General features: G+C 42.4%; 1 protein-coding gene across 3 annotated transcripts; it reads left to right on the top strand.

Annotated features, from left to right (window-relative positions):
* Positions 1–4,538: 4,538 nt before the first annotated feature.
* cttn (cortactin) lies at positions 4,539–20,845 on the top strand. Of its 3 annotated transcripts, XM_026193110.1 has the most exons (16): positions 4,539–4,714; positions 6,795–6,903; positions 7,016–7,089; positions 7,193–7,322; positions 8,235–8,345; positions 8,808–8,862; positions 9,953–10,063; positions 10,642–10,752; positions 11,822–11,932; positions 13,234–13,344; positions 16,865–16,920; positions 16,994–17,063; positions 17,165–17,406; positions 18,224–18,350; positions 18,795–18,863; positions 19,037–20,845. In XM_026193110.1, exons 2-16 carry the CDS (start codon positions 6,820–6,822, stop codon positions 19,171–19,173), a joined length of 1,599 nt encoding a protein of 532 aa, XP_026048895.1. In that variant the 5' UTR covers positions 4,539–4,714; positions 6,795–6,819; the 3' UTR covers positions 19,174–20,845. The 3 variants fall into 3 exon arrangements, with proteins under 3 accessions (XP_026048895.1, XP_026048826.1, XP_026048767.1); XM_026192982.1 differs by lacking the exon at positions 13,234–13,344 and having other exon boundaries at positions 4,541–4,714; XM_026193041.1 differs by lacking the exons at positions 10,642–10,752; positions 11,822–11,932; positions 13,234–13,344.
* The last annotated feature ends 42 nt before the right edge of the window (positions 20,846–20,887 follow it).

Here is a 20,887-nt window from a genome sequence, read left to right on the forward strand (position 1 = left end):
TATTATTTATTGCTTACTTTCAATAAAATACTGAAACCTATTTTCCACTGCAAATAAAAGACTGAAGAGTTGTCTTTTCTGCTCCTCCTGCAGTGGACAGACGGTGTCCTTTAACAAAAAGCAGTGAGAGTTTTCCTGGATATTTAAGTATCCACGAGACTTAGTAATGTCTTTTTTATTATTATTATTAGATTGATACATTTCCAAAACCTTTCTGCCATCCATCTTCTTCCACATTTCTGGGGCCAGGCTGCGAGAGCAGCAGCCTTAACAGCCCATAACACTTTCTCCCCGGCCACCACTTCCAGCTTGTCCGGGTGAACACCAAGGCGTTTCCAGGCCAGCTGAGAGATACAATCTCTCCAGCATGTCCTGGATCTGCCCCCGACCCTCCTCCCGGTGGGACATGCCCAGAACACCTCACCCAGAAGGCGCCCAGGAAAACTGCAAATCGCTACCTTATCGTGGTGGAGGGGTTTGTGTGTCCCAGGGATCCCAGGGGCTATGTAGTCCGTCGGGGCTTTTGTCCGCTGGTAGGGCCCTCTATGGCAAATTCATCATGGGTGAGGGACCCCTATGAGTAGAACATCAAGGGAACAGTTCACCCTGCCCAGGATGGGCTTACTGAGGCCCTGCCCTGGAGCGTGCCTGATGGTGAGCGTCTGGTGGCTGGGCCTTAGTCCATGGGCCCTGGCTGGACACAGCCCAAAAAAGGAACATGGGTCCATCCTCCTGGAGGCCCACCACCCGCATTAGGCACTGTAGGGGTCGGGTGCATTGTGTGCCAGGTGGGGGCTAAGAGTGGAAGCCCTGGTGGACTAATCCCTGGCTACCAACACCAAGACCTTTCTGCCCAAAACACAAATTCTAATAAAAATGGAGGTTTACCAAAATAATTTCACCTAACTACAATGGAAGTAGTTGCTGCATCGTATATTACACCACCCTACATCAAAAAATAAAGGTTCTGCTGTTTTCCAGAAAATAGTTATTACCTAATTCAACGGTGAGCAATGTTCCCTCTAATTTTTCATGTGTCTGAGCGAACACAGAAACTCCCTGAGCGATCCCTTGGACCACTGTGAGCAACAGCAGACGTGTGCACTGTGGTGACGCCAGCATTGAATCCATGCAAGTTACATGGTTTATTAAAATAATAAAATTACAGCATTTACATTTATGTTAGACTACTTTTAATTAACTATTTTAGCCCACTTACAATGAAAATTTTTCGAGCGTTTTCCTTATAAAACGCCGTTTTTACCGTTTCTTCCCGCAGTAAATATAAACAACGACAGTATTCAGGAAGAAAACCAAACATTACAGATATTTTTATCACAACTCTGGTTTTACGTGGCCGATCAACACAATTTAAAAACTGGTATAAAGTCCACACTTTTTATGTCAATTGTTCCGTCTGTCCTGCTCACATCTCCAATGGTTGTACACGTTGTCATTAACGTGGCTTCACTCCACATCCAGGCTGTACCTGCTGCGGAGACTCAGGTCGTTTGGGGTGGAGGGCCCACTCCTGAAGACCTTCTATGACTCTGTTGTGGCTTCTGCTATCTTTTATGGTGTGGTCTGCTGGGGCGCCAGCATCTCTGCTGGGGACAGGAAGAGACTGAACAGGGTGATCCGAAGGGCCAGCTCTGTTCTAGGATGCCCTCTGGACCCAGTGGAGGTGGTGAGTGACAGGAGAACGGCGGCTAAGCTGTCATCCCTGATGGACAACATCTCCCACCCCATGCAGCAGACTGTGACAGCACTGAGCAGCTCCTTCAGTGGGAGACTGCGGCACCCACGGTGTGGGACGGAGAGATTTCGCAGGTCTTTCCTCCCCACTGCTGTCAGACTCCATAATAAAGACTTTAACTGATCAAACACACACATCCACACATATGCAATAATACTAAGTGCAATAATCCTTTCTGTCATCGTTGTATTTTTACTCAGTTGTATATAGTATTTGTATTCTATTTTTATCTTATTGTATATTTATTTTATTTTATTCTACTGTATATAGTATTTTATTTTATTCTATTCTGTACAGTTGTGTACTGTATTTATTCTTATTGTATTCTAATTTTTGCCTCATAACTTTTGCACTGTCCACTTCCTGCTGTGACAAAACAAATTTCCCACGTGTGGGACTAATAAAGGTTATCTTATCTTATCTTATCTTATCAGCCGCGCTGCTTTGCTCGCTAAACACCGGTGTCGGCACATAAGGATGCTGTCATAGCCTGACAAAGAAGCTGATTAGCTGCGTATATGCGAATGTGAATCGCATCATTGGCTGGACTATGGGATAAGGTGCCATCGTTCTGATCCCATACGGGAGCAGCCAGTCACTTACTGACTCACACTGCAAAACAGAATTGTTAAAGTTTTCATTTTAATTTCAATTCAGGTTCGATTTTTTTTTGTGCGCAACGCAGATTTTCTGTGCGCAGAGACCGTGCCAGCGGTGCGCAATTGCGCACGCGCGCAGCTTAGAGGAAACGTTGACAGTGAGTTCAAAGTTTATTCAGTTTTATCACAAAATGCAAATTGGTGGGGGTTTTTCACATATGGTGAATTTATGCTCAGTGTATTTCAGCTTCTCCAGCACAGTTAGCATATTTTCACCGGTTTCTTTTAACTGGACAGAATGACCAGTTGTCCCAGATGCCAATTGCTATTACACCATAGGACACATTTTAGGCTCTTGTTTGAGCAGTCAGTCAACAGCTTCCACTCATCTCCATTGCACTAAAACACTTTCAACATGAACACAAAAGAAAGTCCTCATTCATTTCAAGGAATGGAATAAGATCCTCCTCAGATGAATGAACAACTGGGGTCACAAGAGCTACTAGTAGATGTCGAATGCTGTTCATGTGGAGCAGTGGCGGTCCTAGCCTGTTTGGCGCCCTGGGCGAACACTCCCTCTGACCTGCCATTATCCAATGACACATCTGCTTACCTGCATCTTTTGCTCATTTCTCCTCCTCTTCTTTTCTATTTTTTCTAAACTGAGCACCTGATGGCTTTGAACTTTTCTTGTTCATCTTCCATTGGTTTTAATTTTGCACTCCAGTATGAACACAAATCCCCCATATCGAGGATCACCACAACATAACCTAACAGACCTACACCTTAGTTCACAGACTCGCTTTGTCTAGGGTGCATTTCTTGGATTTCGCACAACCCAGGATTCAAATCATGAATACATAATGGGCTTGGATTTACATCATTATGAATGAAATGTGCTCTATTTGGAAGCAGCCTGGTTGTGTGAGAGACTTTAAATCATCAAACTGTAAATTATACATTTTAAATTGTTATTGAGCTTTACTGATGACAATAAAGTTTTACTTTGACTTCAGCAGCGAGCAGGCGCACAGAGAGCTCTCGCGCTCACTTTTCATGTATAGAATTTAGAAAAAACATCGGTGCAAATTATAAGTCTGTATCATGATGTCTGGTGTTTTTGTGTTTGTTGTTTTGTTTTTATTTTGTTTTATTTTGCGAGTTGGTTATTAGACGCTGCTCCAGCCAGCCAGAGAATCCCCGCCGTCCCGGGGATTCTCTGGGGTTTTCAAGTTTTCCAAAAAACTTGAAAACCAACATTCTAAAATGAGAAAGTGGAAAACATTCATGCATCAGGAGTGAACATCCCAGTAAATGCACCCCAAAAGTCCGAACATGCAGTGCTCAGAGAAATTCAAAAAAAAAGAAAAAGAAAAATCAAAGGACATAATCAAATTCAAAATTGTTTGGAAGGATTTTTTCTCTCTAAATAAGATCTATTTATAGATGTGACAAGAATAAAAACGAATAATTTGCACAAATAATTTCAGTAAATTGTTGAGAAAGTTGTGATAACCAAACAGTAGAAAATCAACGTAGTTACTGAAGAAGGGCTAACTTTCGTTTCAAAAAAGTAAACCACGACCAAAGGTTTATGGTTGGGTTCCCTCTAGCCCAAGGGTGTTCAACCTGAGGCTCCTGAGCGTATCTCTGTGCTCGATGTCCATCAGAAAAATCAGTAAACCGTGAAAAGTAACGTGGGAAGACATTTTCTGCACAAACACAGCATCTACTACAGAATATTATAGATGTGTGTGAGAAAATCCATGACAAAGAGAGCAATGAACCAGCAATAATTACTCGGTTGCTATAAGTTTGTTTGTTATCAAAGCACAGTCGTTTTATTAATTTTGGACAAACAGCGGGACTCAAAGCAGGCTTATAGTGTTTTTCCTGACTTCAAATGCGTCTTTGGGGTGACTGTAGGCACAAATGATGAAGGTATAGTTAAAATGTGACTTTAAGTCTAAAGTGCTGTATAAATGTGAGGCAAATCCAGGCAGGCTCTTCGTAATTTCGTATCCTAGCACTGATTTTATTGGATACATTCCCATGTTAACAAAATGAAAACACCAGTTCCCTGCGGCTTTATTAAGCTGCAGCATTAGAAGAAATCTGTTTTTCCACTAAATTCCATTTAGAAAACCACGAACAGGTCGAGCAACGCCCTCTTGTGACGTTGACGCTGTGGCGAACAGGACGGGATACTGGGAGAGCCGGAAGAGTCGCGCGGATAGATAAGAGGGAGCGCGAGCTGATCCACAAACGCTTCTCCGTCGAAGCTACAGCTGCGACAGGACCATATCCTACCGGAGGAGTTTTAACACTCAATTGTTCGGAGCTAGCTTTGTAGCAAACGGTGAGCATGAACTATTATTTCGGTGGAGCACGTTAACGTGTCCGCGCGAGCCGAAGCGCTTCATCATTCCAGAAGGCATGTTAGCTTTAGCCAGCCAGCTAGCTGGAAACTGGAACAGGAAATACCACAGCTAGACTGACACAATTTCCAGTTATTTAAGTAATTTATAGTTTTCTTACCGCTCTTGGACATCTAACTTTGATTCGTCGTGTGTCAGTAAGCATTGATGAGGTGTACATCTTATTCCATAGCCTGTGTCCCGGTTCAAACCGTAATTAAAGCCTGAATCACTGACAGTTGTGTCAGTGTTCCCGTTGAGACCATCAGCAGAAACACGCCACATAATTTCATTACCCGTTTTTATGGCAAAAACGGGTTCATGTTTGAGTCCTGACAAATGAAGTCTGGCCTACTTTACCGAGGCAAGGAAAACCATTAAGGTCAATGTCACAGAGAGCTTCAGGGAAATTTCCTATGTGGACTGGAATAGTCAACTGTGCCAACTGCTCCCTGTTATCTGCATTTTATTTGCACCACAGTCACACCTAAGTGGACTTTCGTGTCTCAGGCCTGGTCAAGGAGAGTAGCAGCTCGATGTGAGCAGCAGATGGGTGTGGTTGTGTTGTGGGACACAAATCACACATTTGGTGTAGGGACTTGCCAGGTTACAGTTTCCTGGTCCCGATGCCTTCCCTCTGTTCTCTGTACTGAGATGAATGGAGCCACGTCTCCCGCAGCCTCTGATTGAACACAGATGCTGATTGCCCACATGGTGCTGAGTCAGGAGTGGGGACTGCCACAGAAAGCGTTTGTTCCTAACAGATGCGCGATCACAGGCCGCATGTCATAAGCGAATTTACAGATTGTTAATCGTCCACTTTATATAAGCGTAGAGGACTTGGTGTAGTCGGGTGTCTTGCTTCGTTGTACCAGCAGTCATTAATTTGTATTCAGTCAATGCTGAAATAGAGAAATGCATTTAAGCTTAACATGGATCTTATGTGCAGCTACTTTTACGTAGTTATAAGTAATCAATGCAGCTTTTGTCAGACTAGTTGATGAGTCGATCGATTTGATCATTTATTAACTCAGAACTTACACAAAACCTCCAAAAAACAGCATTGATTGCATACTTGGGCTTTTCTTTAGTTTGATTTAAATACAAATAATTTTTTTGTCATCATTGGATAAAAACAACATAAATTCCACTGTTATGTCTTTTTGGGTAAACACAGAAAAATTGAATTGCAGAGCAAACATACTGTTCAAGTTCCAAAGAAAAGCAAGTTTATAAGAATTTTTTTTTTTTTTGTTTGTTTTACTGCTTTTCAGTTGTTGCTTGGTTTGTTTCAGTTACTCCGACAAGAAAATTTGGCACATCCACCCACTTAAATTAAATATCCTTATGGAATTATGGAAAGGGCATTTACCTGAATTTACAGCTAAGTGATAAAAGAATTTGATTGAATCAGATGAAAAGTAATTGTCAAGTAAAATGACAACATGTATGGTAAAGGCCACAGTCCTAATTTATTACTAACATTTATTCACAAGTCCAACTTAAGCTCATGTGAGGATCCAGATTTCTGGATTCGCCACATCAAGCTCTTTTGACGTTAGCGTATTTTCAATGTAAAAGTAAAAAAGCTTAAATCCCAAACCTTTTACTGCAGAAAGGTGTTAGAAAATACTTACAAGTTATAAATTTACTTTCTGCAGAGCATGCAGAGATAAATGTGCATCAGTGATGCCCTGCAGACTGATATCTGCATATCTGATAATAAGGTGGTGTATGCTGGGACTGAGCTTTTGTGGAATAGGTTTTGCGCTCCTTAATAGAACTAATGTTCTCTGGAAGAAAAGTGGGGGAAACAATAATAAAATGGTAATACTGAAATAATACTCTAGTTGTGCCTCAGAATGTCAGTGGGCTCAGATGCGACTGAAATGTTGATCTGTATATTTTTAAGTTTCGTTGTTTCCTGAACTTTAGCCATCAGGTCGCTTCAAATTTGAGCCTGTCCTCAGACGCCTCTACCTCTTCAACTTGTGTAAAATATTTGTCTTTAATTTATTTCAGTGTGTGTGGCATACGGTTCACAAACATGTGGAAGGCAGCAGCTGGACAGTCAGTCAATGTGTCTGTAGACGATGGAGGCGACGACTGGGAGACTGACCCTGACTTTGAGGTACCTGTATTTTCTCCTGTTTCTAGTTCCTCTTGGTTCACTTAAATAAAATCTTATTTTGCTCACTAGTGTTCTTGGCTTTGACATTATTACTCTGTTTTTAAAAAACTAGAATGATGTGTCTGAGAAGGAGCAGCGCTGGGGAGCCAAGACGGTGGCTGGCTCAGGCCATCAGGAGCACATAGAGTAAGGATGCGACTGTTTTAGGTTTTTTTTCCTCCTTTTGGGAATAAATGCACTGTGGGAAATCTACAAATTGTGTGTCCTAACCGTGTTGTCTTTGGTGTAGTATACACCGTCTGCGTGAGACTGTTTCTACGGAGCATACCAACCTGAAGCAGAAGGAGTTGGAGAACATGCCCAAAGCCTCGCATGGCTATGGAGGAAAATTTGGAGTGCAGCAAGATCGAATGGACAAGGTGAGGGAGGCAGTAAGACCTGTGCAGTCGATCAAAGACACACAAATTCTGTTTGTTGTCGTTTTGTTTTTCTTCTTATAGATTGGTAAGAATTACATGAACTATCCTTTACAGTTTGTATTGTAGGAACTTGTCTGTCTGTGAATCATTGAAGACATTTGAAATTGCTTTTCATTGTAAAGAGTAGGGATCAGTGTTCCCCAACTGCAAATTCTAATAGGTCTTGCTTAAAATTGTGCATAAATGGAAAACAAAGATGGCAAATTCTACTGCAGGGAATGACCCTACCTGTTGCATAACAGGTCTGTCTGCTTTCACATGACATCCAAAGATTATTATTGTTGTTAAGGGTTTAAGGGTTGATGCTCGCCACAGACCAATTCTAATATAAGCACGTCTGGCAAGGTGAGGGAGTGTGCTGTAGTCTGAGGCTGCAGAGCTTTTTCACTTTACAACTCCAACTTGACAAAATTGTAGAATTTGATGAAAAGATGAAAACCACGTGTAGTTACAGTCAATGAAAATATGGAAACAATTTCCTAGTAGTCTGACTGATTTGTTAAAATAAGTGTAACACATTGTTTGTGTGCACAGCTGTACTACAGTGTTAATGTTTTATTTTGTTTCTTTGTTTGGAGGGTTGAAACTAGTAGTTCCTGTAGTTGTGGTTTTTCATGTAGCTGAAACCAGCCAGCTTGCTACGTGCTTTTGCAGGTGTGTGTCTGCGTGCGTGTGTGCGCGCTAAGTCAGTAGTTAGTGTTCCACAGTCGATACACCTCCTGCTGGCTGTGCCTAGTTTTCCTTCTATTTTCATGTTTTTTGCCATCTTTCATTAGCGTTGTCAGTCTTCTGCTTTATGCAGCATTTTAAATATCTACATGCATTTACGTTTGCGTCTTTGTACCTTGACAGTCTGCTGTTGGACACGACTACCAGAGCAAACTGTCCAAGCACTGCTCCCAGGTTGACACCTCTAAGGGCTTTGGGGGGAAGTTTGGAGTGCAGGCTGACCGTGTTGACCAGGTATTTCCTGTTGCTGACCTCATTCGAACAGTAGCACAACACTTTCTTAGACACTTTTTATTAGTAATGTTCCTGCTGTGTAAAATGAAGCCCCGCCCCCCAACACCTTCTTTTTACAAAAATGAAATGATGCATTGTATTGTATGTGTCATGTTTTGTTTTTAAGTTTGCTAAAGAACGTATCTCCTCCACATCAAGAGTAATTGCTCTACTGCACAGCAGTGTTCATGCACATTTGGCTGGAAGTAAAACTACAGACCTAAGGTTTCAGAAGGAAGCATGCTGTGTCACAAAACCTTCTCCATAAATGACAAAAACGAAGATTTGAGTTTAATCAGCCATGGCAGCCTTATTTGCATGTCATTTACACAACTTCGACAACATTGCACGCTACGAATGCAAACCTTTTAAATGCGTCTAATCAGTAGAATAACTGCTTTGCTTCTTCCTGTCTCCTTCCAGTCAGCTGTTGGGTTTGAGTATGCTGGAAAGACGGAGAAGCACGCGTCACAGAAAGGTGATGTCCTTATTTGTTATGTCTTTGCAAAACTGCTGGTTTTGACTTCTTTAGATATGCAAAAGTGTCCTGGACATGGAACTAAGGCTTTACTCAGTGGACACATTAGTAATAGATTAGATGGATAAAAAAGAAAAAATCAGGTTAAAGCTAGAATTTGAGACATAATAATGGCGTTTTTGTTAGACCCAGTGTGCTGGGATAGAGTCAAAACAAACTACAGTTACAGACTGCAGTGATCCTGCTACTCAGGAAGGCTTCGTGGCTCTCAGTGCTGAGGCTGCTTACCCAGGCTGTCAACCTTTGTTGCTCTCATTCCCTCAACAGTGCTTTGAACCACAGTCCTGAATATCTGCCCAATTCCAATGCTTCCTTATTGCTGTCCCTTGTTGCTACAGTAGGTGTACATAAGATGTACATGGCCCTCAATGAGTAATTAAAAAAGCATGATATGATTGCATGATAATCTTGTTAGTTTGTCTTTACTGTTGTGATTCTGTCTTAGCTGTTGAGTCATCCCATGAAATGTCAGTGTTTAGCCACCTGAGCTTGTCAGAATTGGTCTGATTTTTGCAAAATAACTTGAGTAGATTCAATGAATGCATTTCAGCATGCAGGAGCGATCTACGCGAAGGGTTCAGCACTAATGAGCAGAGCATATTCAAGCTCTGCTTAAATGTATTTATTTTTTAAAAAGCAACTAAATCAATTCTACACCAACTCTCTCTCTGAAGCCAAAATCTTGTTTTTGTTTCTAATATTTTATTTTTTTATATTCAAATTCAAAGGTGCCAAATTTCAGCCCACCTTCCCATGTACTTGAAGTCTGTAATATGACTGTTTCATTAAATAGACTCAAGTTATTGTTAAAGTCAATATCTCAGCTGATTCTGCAGAGATCAAGTGGAAACTTTTCCAAATTTAAAGTTTTATAAAGTTTTTATTTTTTGAATGGAATGACCCAGAGGCTAGCACCCGGAAGTGTCAATAGGGAGTTTGGAATTGGGCTGCTCCACGATCACTGCTCCCATACTGCTTCACCCTGATCTCTGAACCTTGCCCCTTCCCTCCTCCTTGCTCTGCTATGTAGACTACACCACAGGGTTTGGGGGGCGATACGGAGTGCAGGCTGATCGAGTCGACCAGAGTGCCGTGGGCTTCGATTACCAAGGCAAAACCGAGAAACACGAGTCCCAGAAAGGTTTGTCGAGGTTTCCTGCCGTATGGCATTCTCATTAATCTGCAGAAAGATGGCAAAAGTGAAGACAGACAGACAGACAGACACTAGAGCTGTAATTGCGCAGCAGCCTGCAGGTCCTGGCAGATCATGTTTGTTTTTGCATTTCTTCATTCCATCATTCCTCAGCCTGCTTATTTGAGATTGCACAACAATAACTTAACTGCTTTGAGCTGCATGTTTGTTTTGTTTTTTTGCCCTGGATCAAAATGCATTCTAATTAAAGACTATAAGTTATCTTACATGGTGTTTTGTACATACGATGTTTTCATTCCATGGCTCCAGTTTATTTTTTTTATTTTTTGGGGCTGGGAGGCTGTTTCAATTTGGACTGCTGTTTTTGTTTAACACCTTAACATCCATCAGGTAGTCAGCATCTGTAGGGGGGTTTTGTTTTTTGTCTACATTCTCAATAAGCACATTTCCACTTGACACAGAAGACAACATCATACGTTGAATAAACTAAACGTACTTGATGCATAAGCAAAATGAGTTTTTCTGTTTTGAACTTTGTTTTCTCCTCTCCCCTGGGCCTTTGGCAGATTATGCCAAGGGCTTTGGAGGCAAGTTTGGCGTTGAGATGGACAAGGTGGACAAGAGTGCCGTGGGCTTCGAGTATCAAGGCAAAACAGAGAGGCACGAATCCCAGAAAGGTAACAGCAGTCGGCACTCGCTGTGAACATTTTATTTTCTTAAAAAAAAAAAGACGCTCTTATTTTGATCACGGTTGAAGCGCGTGCAAACAAACTGATGGCAGATTATTTTATTGACACAAGTGGTGTTGGTCAGATTACAAACAAACGTTTAACCCAACAGTCACACAGGCCTCAAACTTGTTTTGTAATTTTGGCTGAAAAAAAAAAGTCATTAATTTGAATTTTGGGGTCAGAACGGTGGAGCATGTGACGCACAGATGGTGACATCTATGCAGAGCTGATTCTTCACACAGGGGAGTTACTGTCTCTGATTTTAATTATTTATTATATAATTTGTGACTGAAGTTTGAAGGGTGTAATAATAGGATGAGTTTTGTTATTATAAAAAAATCACATACTAGTTGTTGTTGTGTGCAGTGACCTTGTTTTCACTGCTTAGATTCCTTGTTACCGTGAAAGAACGAGCGACAGAGTAAACGGCTTTTGTTTGCTTTCAGCTCGTGCTGTTAAACTCGCGCTGCTGATGTGTTATTAGCAGCTTTGTGTCCAGAGGGTCTCAGTAGGTCACACCCTCATGTCTGTCCTGACTTGTCTGTAATTTTGCAGTTTCAGCACAGCAGCTGTGTGTAGCTGCTTGCTTGTCACGCCTCATTGGCCAACAGCAGATAAGACTCGTATCAAATGCATAAACGACCTCCACAATGCCCCGACTGTGTTTGTAACCTACGTTTGGGTATAAATCAGTCAGGCGTTTTAAAGCATCATTGTTGGAATAGGTGGGCAGCAGACAGAGTTTAATACCGCTCACTGTAATTCCTGTTTGGAACGAATGATGTGCAACATGCAGCTGCCTCCGCTGTTAGGATTGAATGAGTAAACGTTAAATAATGTTTAAATATAAAGTTTGTCAAACAAAAAAACTAGTGTCACACTGATAGAAGTGACTAAAGCACTTTCTCTGCTGTAGCTTGTAAATGGTGCAGTGTTTTTTCAAAGTAGCATTACAAGATTGTCATTAAACATTTTATCTTAGACACCTGCGTCTGTGTGTCATGTTTCCCTGCAGACTACGTGAAGGGCTTTGGGGGCAAATTCGGTGTGCAGACTGACAGACAGGACAAATCGGCTCTGGGATGGGACCACCAGGAGAAACTGCAGCTCCACGAGTCCCAGAAAGGTACTGGTGCCGAGTTGGTTTCTGTGTTTGAGCGTGACACTCGCACGGATGCACTGCCGATATGAAATAATTAAGGGTTTATTAAAATGGCCACCTTTACAAGTTTGAGTTTGGCACAAATCAACCGTGAAACCAAACTTCCTCCTCGGCCGTGTACTCGATCTCAGATGTGGTTTTGTTGTGGCTCCAGTGCAGTGTTTAAAAAGTTGCCAACTTCCTCAACTAGCATGCAAAAATGGCTCAGAAAGCGGAAACGAAACCCACAGCTCAGATTTATATTTGCATGTCGGGTCTTAAGCTGATGCTGTGTTCAGGACATTACAAGCATGTAAATGAATCTAAACTAAAAGGCATTCACACAGTGAGTTCTATGCAGAGCCACTTCTAGATGGTCAGAGAAGTTGGCCTGTCAATCAGATGTTCATGCAGCAAATGAATGGGAGCAGTTCAAACATTACTCTTATGTCTGCTCTCATACTTTCATTTCTTTGATGGGAAGTGGGTCCTTATCCTAAACTGAAAGATTCCAATCAATCACATGCTGTGTTCTGTTTCTGTGGGGCCTATTCCTCCTTTACCTCCTCACCCTAACCTTCATTCGATTCTTTCTTCTCTTCCTTCCTTCCTTCTTGTGTCCTGGTTCTTATTCTCCTTTACTCCTCCTTTCTCTTATTAACTACTTCTTTCCTTCTCTTCCTCCTACTCTTTGTTCCTTTCCTCCTTCATTTTTATCCTTTCCTCTTCCACCTTCCTTTGTCCTTCTAAACATCTTCCTCCTTCCATCATCTCCTTCCACTTCTCGCTTATTCTCTTCCCATCTGTTACTTGGATGGATCATCATACACGGTTCCTATCTTAAACTATAGTTTTCATATCCTTAATAATCCCTGGCTACAAATTTGTCGAGGTGCTTTTACCATTTCTGCAGCTTTTGGTAGCAGACGTCATGTTACTCAGTTTTCAAAGTCATTTCAGTTCACAAATATTCCTTTCTCCTAAAACTGAGGAAATATTAATGTGCAGAGGAGACATTACTGAAGACGAAGGTAACGAGGGAGCAGACCAGCTGAAGAGGAAAAGCCTCTTCATAGTTGTAAAAACCATTCGCAGTGAATCCGAACATTGAGTGCTGAGTGAACGGGCAAGAACACGAAGGCCTTTTCTTTGTCGTTCTGTTAGCACGCAGCCTGGTGGGTGCATCATTGTCGCTATATGTGTGTCTTTTACATGTATTCGGTGTGTATTTTGTAATATGTGTGTGATGTTTGTCTGTCCGTATATGTGTATATATTGTGTTGCAGACTATAAGCGTGGGTTTGGAGGGAAGTATGGGGTAGAGGTGGAGAGGCAGGACCAGTGTGCCCTGGGCTATGAGCACAAGGAGAACCTGGCCAAGCACGAGTCCCAAAAAGGCACAGATACTTTCCTGAGCACGTCACCCAACCCCACCCTCCCTTTTACAAAGCTCCTCCTGATCCTTCCCTTCCTATGAAAAGTCCTCCCTCTTAGCTTCTTTGGCTGGCTCTGACAGAAGCCCCTCCCACTCCCACAGTGACACGCCCACCTGTGCAGCACTGACTGAGACTTTTAGTTTACTGTCATCAATCCTATTGTAAGGCCTTGGAGGGGCAGAGGAATCTATCAGACTGTTATAACAAACAAATGTAGGCAGTAGTGCAGGTGAGTGAGAAGATGCAGTGTTACGCGTTCAAGACAGCCGTGAACGGGCACCGGCACGCCAGCCCCAGAGGCCTGTTCTGCAAAGTGATTTACTTTCAATTTTATCTGATCTCCTTGATATAGTGATCCCAAAGTGGCGCCTAGGACTAACAATCACTTAAAGTGAGTCTGCCGGTCACCAGCTGGTTTATTAGACACATCTTGCCAGAATCAGTTGGGGCCTCTTGTAAATGGTTCTTATAAAGCGCTTTGCCTTCAGAATTGCTTCGATTGTCAGATTTGCCAGCTGCCCTTTACGTGAATCTCCTGATAATAGTTGGAGTCTTGTGACCTCACTCTAACAGCACCCTGAACTGTTGATACACGCCATGATGCATTCCTCTGGCCTCAAAGTATTTCTGCCCAGAACTGCTGCTCAGTGGACTTTTTTTTTTTTCATTTTGTTTTTGGACCACATCTCTAAACTCTCGAGATGGATGTACAGGGAAATCCCAGGAGATGAGCAGCAGAGCAGGGCGATAAGACCAAAAATATTTATCATGATATACATTTGAAAATTTGCGATAACGATGTAATTGACACTAGACAAAATACTTTACGCCATGTGCGTATGAAAACAAAGGCACTGTGCATGCGCGTTTTACCCATATTCTATCGCGATATCTCATTTTGTTATCGTTGTCCAACATTATACCGGTATTACCGTGAACGGTATGATATGGCCCAGCCCTAATGAGCAGTTTCTGAAATATTTGAGCACCAAAAAGCCATGCTGGTGCCAGACAGGCACATTTGAACCACGTTCAAAGTCATGTAAATAGTCTTCCCCATTGCGATGCTCTGTTAGGACTCTAGCTTGTCTACATGTCTTAAAGCATTTAGTGATTGGCTGATTCGATATGAACAGGTGTACCTAATAAAGTTGTTTTTGTTTTTTGTTTTTTAGCACCAACTAGTCTTGCATTAGAAAGCATACCAACAATTTAACAACAAAGCCTGTCAGTTGAGCAGAAAACACAACTGTAAATTCATATCCAATCCTCCAGTGTCTTCAGACCTTTGTGTGTGAATGCTCTTTGTAGTGAGGCATTAGAAAACAGTGAGTCTCAAACTACTTGACTCAAGTTGATAACCGCCTCTATGTGGCGGCTAAGCCTCATCGCTGATGTTAGGGTGGCTGTAGCCTGATAATATATGCATATACTGAGTATGTTGAACTTTGTAGTACAGGCCTCAGGTCTTAGTGGTGCTGCTGGTCGCCTGCCTGGATCCTCTCCATTAGACGGCCAAAGAGTTTTCACAATATGAATCCTTTCCATCAAGTCTGCACTGCTCAGGTGCCCCCGGCCTATTATTATTATTATTATTATTATTATTATTATTATTATTATTATTATTATTATTATTTATTTTTATTTTTACATAACAGGAAAGCACTTGAATGACAGTTTGTTTGAGCTTCTGCTACCAGCTGCAAACTGCCTTCACTTTGGATGAAGTGATATCAGTCACTACATGGACGATACGCTGTCATAGATGCTGGTTTATACAGAAAATGTAGTGCGCTTATTTTTGGCATTTATAAATTCAATTTATGCAGTAAGTATATCTATAACCCAGTGTGACACATTAATAATTCAGCATTATGAATACAGACAGTAGTTTCCCAGTAGGCTGTGTGCTAGAGCAGGGCGATATGACCAAAAATATTTATCACGATATACATTTGAAAATTTGCAATAACGATATAACTGACGATATAACTGACACTAGACAAAATACTTTACAACTCCACAACTTTATTAGTGCAAAAAACCCCATCAATGTATTTTCACTTAAACAAGCAGCTGTTTTTTTTTATGTCCATTAAAGTTATATAAAAATGTAACAGTGCAAATTCCTCGCTGACAGTTTAACCAAAAAGCATTTCCAGTGGAAACTGGCCGACATATCCTCAGCATAACCATGTATAATATCCACAACACTTAAAAAGAGGTTATACACACACAATACGGTAATATTATGTTGAAGCACAGTACGTATCGCGCCGCCTACGATAGCCGTAATGCTCTGACAATCCATCGAGCGCTGCGGCTTCGTAGCTCAGCAAAGTCGTACTGAAACATTTGACAGATTTTCGAGCGCCGTGTACATAAAATCGTTTCGAGGTCAGTAAACACAACCAGAGTTCATACATAAGGCCCACGGGATTATAAGGGGCTCTGTCGACTTTCAGAAAATTCAAAGGATGATTTTAAGTGCGCCGTATTTTCCAAACAACACGGTAATAACGACGGCCCGCTAGCATGCGCTACCATAAATAGTGCTTTGTTGTGTATCTGACGGACGAAAGCTAAACCAGTTCCACACCACTGAAGCTGCAGCATTTTACAAACCAGTTCTGGTTCATCCATTTCATTCTACAATCTGCTTTCACCCTCCTCGTTCTCCGTCGCCGAAATGCTTTTTCCACCATGTGCGTATTAAAACAAAGGCACTGCGCATGCGTGTTTACCCATATTCTATTGCGATATCTCATTTTCTTATCGTTGCCCAATATTATACCGGTATTACCATGGACGGTATGATATGGCCCAGCCCTACTGTGTGGTTTGCAGCCTGGATCTTTTATCCAGCTGCAGGAACGACCCTACGAGGATGTCTGTCAGGGGGACGAACAGCAGACTGCTTCTGTCAATCATATCAGCAAATTCCACGTAAAAGGCAGTGAAACCATAAACGCAGCAAACAAAATGTCCAAAGGGCCAATTAGGGGGCAGTTCCCGTGAATAACTTGAAAGCAGCTATCATATCGCCTCGGCCTTCCCTGTTCACCACCCCTGGCTGTTTGTGGCACTGCCGTGATGCTGTTTGTTTTGCTTATGCATATATTTTGTGCATGATTCTGTATGACCACACTGCATATTTCTGATTTATTCTTTAAAACGAAGGCTTCCTGCTATTGTTGCACGGACACAGCTCTTCTTCATTGCAGAGATTAAGCTGAGTTGGCCGCATGAACAAATGTTTCCTTGTGTCAGCATTCTCCTGTCAGCCCGTTTCGTTTTCCTCCTGCTTCTTTGATTCTTGCACATCTTCAGTCGGCCCAGTCAACCTACAGTGTGCTTCAGCTGAACTCGGACCAGAGAGTGCGTTTCAGCTCTCCTCTGGAGCACAGGCTCTGGTGATGCACATTGTGGTTGAGTCCTTAGACACAAAGTAACATTCACTTTTTCTCCTCTTTGTTGCCAGATTATTCTAAAGGCTTTGGAGGGAAGTTTGGTGTCCAGAATGATCGCATGGATAAGGTAAGGACTCCGTGTTTGTGTGTACTTTTCTGTAGAGGGCCTTGTCTTACATGTTACGTCTGACATTGAGCAGAGCGCGAGCACATTCGAGGATGTGGAGAAGCTGACTCCAGCTTACCAGAAAACCAAACCTGTGGAGGCCGGTGAGCATCGTTCATCATCAGCCGTCTGTTAGTCACAACTTGAGGAAACTAGGTAGTCGACGTCACTTTGTTTCCTCCCCGTTCCCAATCGTTCTCATCAGGTGCCAGCAGCACAGGAAGCATCAAGGCCCGCTTTGAGAACATCGCCAAGCAGAAAGAGGAGGAGGACAGAAAGAGGGCTGAGGAGGAGCGGCTGCGTCGTCAGGCCAAGGAGCAGCAAGAGCAGGAGGCAGCGCGCCGCCAAATTGAAGAGACTGCCAAAGCCCCGTCTCCTGTCCCTGCTGCAAGTCCCAGTCCGACCCCAAGCCCGACTCCAGCGGTTCAACCAGGTAGAAGCCACGGGGTGAGTCGTAGTGATTTTTGAATGCTTAGGTTTAGGCCTAAAGCTCACTGTGACGCTGCCCATGACGCAAAGAATGTTTTTTACAGGACTTGATTGCGATTGCAAAGTTTTTATACAAAGACTGTTTCCCAGGAAGAGAACTCAGCACATAAATGGCCTGGATTTGTATAGTGCTTTACTAGTCCCTAAGGACCCCAAAGCATCCAGTCATCCACACATTCACACACACAGACTGGTGATGGCAGCTACATTGTAGCCACAGCCACCCTGGGGCGCACTGACAGAGGACCCTGGCATCACTGGGCCCTCTGACCACCACCACCAGTAGGCAACGTGTGAAGTGTCTCGCCCAAGGACACAACGACCGAGACTGTCCAAGCTCGAACTGGCAACCTTCCGATTACAAGGCGAACTCCCAACTCTTGAGCCACGATCGCCCATCAACACACAGACACTTTTGCATCACTCTTTGTGGCACCGCTGTGTTTTAGACCAACAGTGGATTATTATTGTCATCATCATCATCATCGTGTTATTATCCAGGAAAAGCTTGGATGCATGTATGTAGTATACATGACACCAAACTTTAAAACATTGTCTTCAGGTCTTGTTTTTTTTAACATATAAAAACCTAATTTGATCAGGAGAAACTGTAACTTGTTGGGACTGGAGTTGTTTCAGACGCTACTGTGTCTGGTAAACCTTACTAATACTATTACAGTATAGTTTGGCAATAGTATAAGCTAGCTCTCCAAATCAGCGCGCTCTCTCTAACATGAGTGCTGCAGTCTTTAACATGCTGTGTTTACTGTGTTAGAACACGGAGGAGGAGGAGGCCTACGACACCGCTGAGAATGGAGGGCAGCTGTATGAGGCAGAGCCACAGAGCCACTACACACCGCACGATGATCTGTACCAGAACCCCAAGGAGTCTGCAGCAGAAGGTGAAGCTCTTTATTTTATTTATTTTAATTATTATTATTATTGTTGTGTTATTGGTGGCTTTTCCCCTCTGGCATTCACACAGGAATGCTTACACTGCATTACAGGACGGCATTAATGCAGTGTAGCTTTCTACTTTGGACACAGGAGCCAAGAAGGGACTAAAACCTGTTACACTCATGATTCTTTTACTTACATTTCATCTGACAAACTGCTGTTTGCTATGTAATTGTTTTTTTGTTTTATTTTATTGTCTAAAGGTAGAAAATGACACTTTGTTTTAAAACAGTATTAAACAGAAAGATTTGTGTGAATAAGGAATTAGTTGAAAAAACAACATTTATAGCACCGTCATGTCTTTGTTAATCTGTAGGTTAGAGTTCCTTGTAGTGTAGAACCACCTGATTGCTCTGTAAGCTTTTATTTAAACTACTGTTCAATTGCAGACACGCAGCAGTACGACTACGGGGAGGACCTTGGGGTGACAGCTGTGGCCCTATATGACTATCAAGCAGGTAGAGTTTATGTATATATGTGTATGTCCTTTATAGAAGAATCAAAGTGCACTTTAGATCCTGGATGAAATTATTTAGAGGATCAGTTTTTTTTGTTTTTGACCATTATCATATCAACAGTAAGCTCTTGAGACATTTAGAGCTCCTTCTTCATGAATGTCTTCCCATTTCAGCGGGCGACGACGAAATTTCGTTTGACCCCGACGACATCATCACCAACATTGAGATGATCGACGAGGGCTGGTGGCGAGGCGTGTGCAGAGGTGCTTACGGCCTTTTCCCAGCCAACTATGTGGAGGTTCGGCAGTGATGACGATGATGACCCGTCTCCCCGTGCTTTTGCAAAAAAGGGGAGGGAGACGTTTTCAGATACTGTCCTTCTCACACCTGGGTCTTTTTTTTTTTCCTCTCTTTTTTACTTTTTCCCTCCCTCTCTTCGCGTCATCTTAGTGTTCCGACACAATGCTAGATGTCTGAGCTCCTCACAGCTTTTCTTCTTCTTCTCTCCTATCTATTCAGTTATTTTTAAATCGGAGACAAAATGGAGAACCGGTTATCTGACTGAATACTCTGCTTAACGCGGCACAAAGCTTTGCACCTCTGTTTAGCAGGAGTTAAAGCTACAAGATGCAACCAATAGTTTATTTGGAGACTGAGCTGATTTCACTTTTTAACACCAGTCATGCAGTCCCAGCTTGCATTTTGCAGCTTTCAATATTTTTTTTTTTTCATGTTCAGCTTCACAAGGTGTTGATCAGGCATTGTTGCTTCTCCGTATGTCAGTGAATAATTATTGGCTAATTATTCTCCCCCCGGTCCTGTGGCCTGCAGATGGTTCCCCCTCCAGCAACATCTTCCAGCCTTAAAAGCAGCTGGAGGAGTTGGTGTGAGGAAATGCAGTGATTGCATCATGAAGAGTACTCTCAGTCTCACCAAAGAGCAGAGAAATGGCTAAATCGAGCTTATAACATCTGAAACGATGTGCACAGAGCTCAGGGTGCTCACTGTGTAGTAGCTCAAGCTTAATTTAAGCAGGAGAAGTTTGAAGTGAAACAAATCTCCCTTCCTCTTTGGATTATCATGTATATTAATGGTTATATTCTGTCCAGTCCAATGACCCAATGATCCCATTTGCTTGTTGGTGTTTGTAGTTTGCGGTGTTGCACAGGAGTCCAAACCCCCCTTCCAACTGTAACTGTGCACGCTGATGAAATCTGAGGATGGTTTAGAGCTTCGTGTAGTATGAATAAGTCTTTTTGTGTCTGTTGGAGAAAACTTACCTTTATTAAGTTGTTCTCAGAATCACAGGGCCAACAACACCAGAGATTCATTTGTGCTACTTGGGTGAATCACCAGATAAAGACACAGTGTTATTTGAATTCTATTCTGCAGTGCTGAATCATAGACTTCATGCTTTGAATCATGTACATAGAGCTCATACTTTATAATGCTTGAAAGAAGTCCTAGATATAAAAGCAGGGTTTTTGTTCCGTCACTGTGTTCTTCTGTGGAGGTGGACAGGACTTTTATAGGGTTTCTTTTCTTGTCGCTGGGAATGCTTGGAGGTTTTTGTGCGTCATGTTGATATACACGTGAAGCTTTGTGATGACTGCTCTGGAGCCTAACTGACATCCTTCGCTATGACCCAGCGGTGCGTGCGACCTCTCGTTGTCGGCAGTGACGATGACCTGTGGAAATGTATCCAGCTGATGTTGAGGGACAGGGCTTCAGTCTGTTCTCCAAACATGAATAATTCCCAACAGGCAGCAGGCTGGACAAACTGCTCGTCTGTGGAGTGCAGTAGTGTAGCTTCCACAGGTGTGTGTGTGCGTGTGAGAGTTTCTTCGTTTATTCATCTTCTGGGTTTTATAATTAAAAAAGTGACCTTTTTAAATGTATTATCTGTACCTCTGTTTGCTTGAGTCACATTATTACCTGCTTGTTCTTTTTATTTTTTAGTTTCAATAAATAAACTAAATAAGCTTGTTTATGGTTTTGTTTTTTTGCCCTCAGGCTTTTAGTGT

This window comes from Astatotilapia calliptera, chromosome 1, assembly GCF_900246225.1.
Source record: "Astatotilapia calliptera chromosome 1, fAstCal1.2, whole genome shotgun sequence".
Lineage (NCBI taxonomy): Eukaryota > Metazoa > Chordata > Actinopteri > Cichliformes > Cichlidae > Astatotilapia > Astatotilapia calliptera.

What these genes read in the sequence shown, in the direction of transcription:
- cttn (XM_026193110.1), top strand. Translation starts at nt 6,820, where the DNA reads ATGTGGAAGGCAGCAGCTGGACAGTCAGTCAATGTGTCTGTAGACGAT. An exon ending in AGGCTGACCGTGTTGACCAG is followed by an intron (nt 8,346 to 8,807) that starts GTATTTCCTGTT and finishes GTCTCCTTCCAG; the next exon opens with TCAGCTGTTGGGTTTGAGTA. An exon ending in GAGGCACGAATCCCAGAAAG is followed by an intron (nt 10,753 to 11,821) that starts GTAACAGCAGTC and finishes GTTTCCCTGCAG; the next exon opens with ACTACGTGAAGGGCTTTGGG.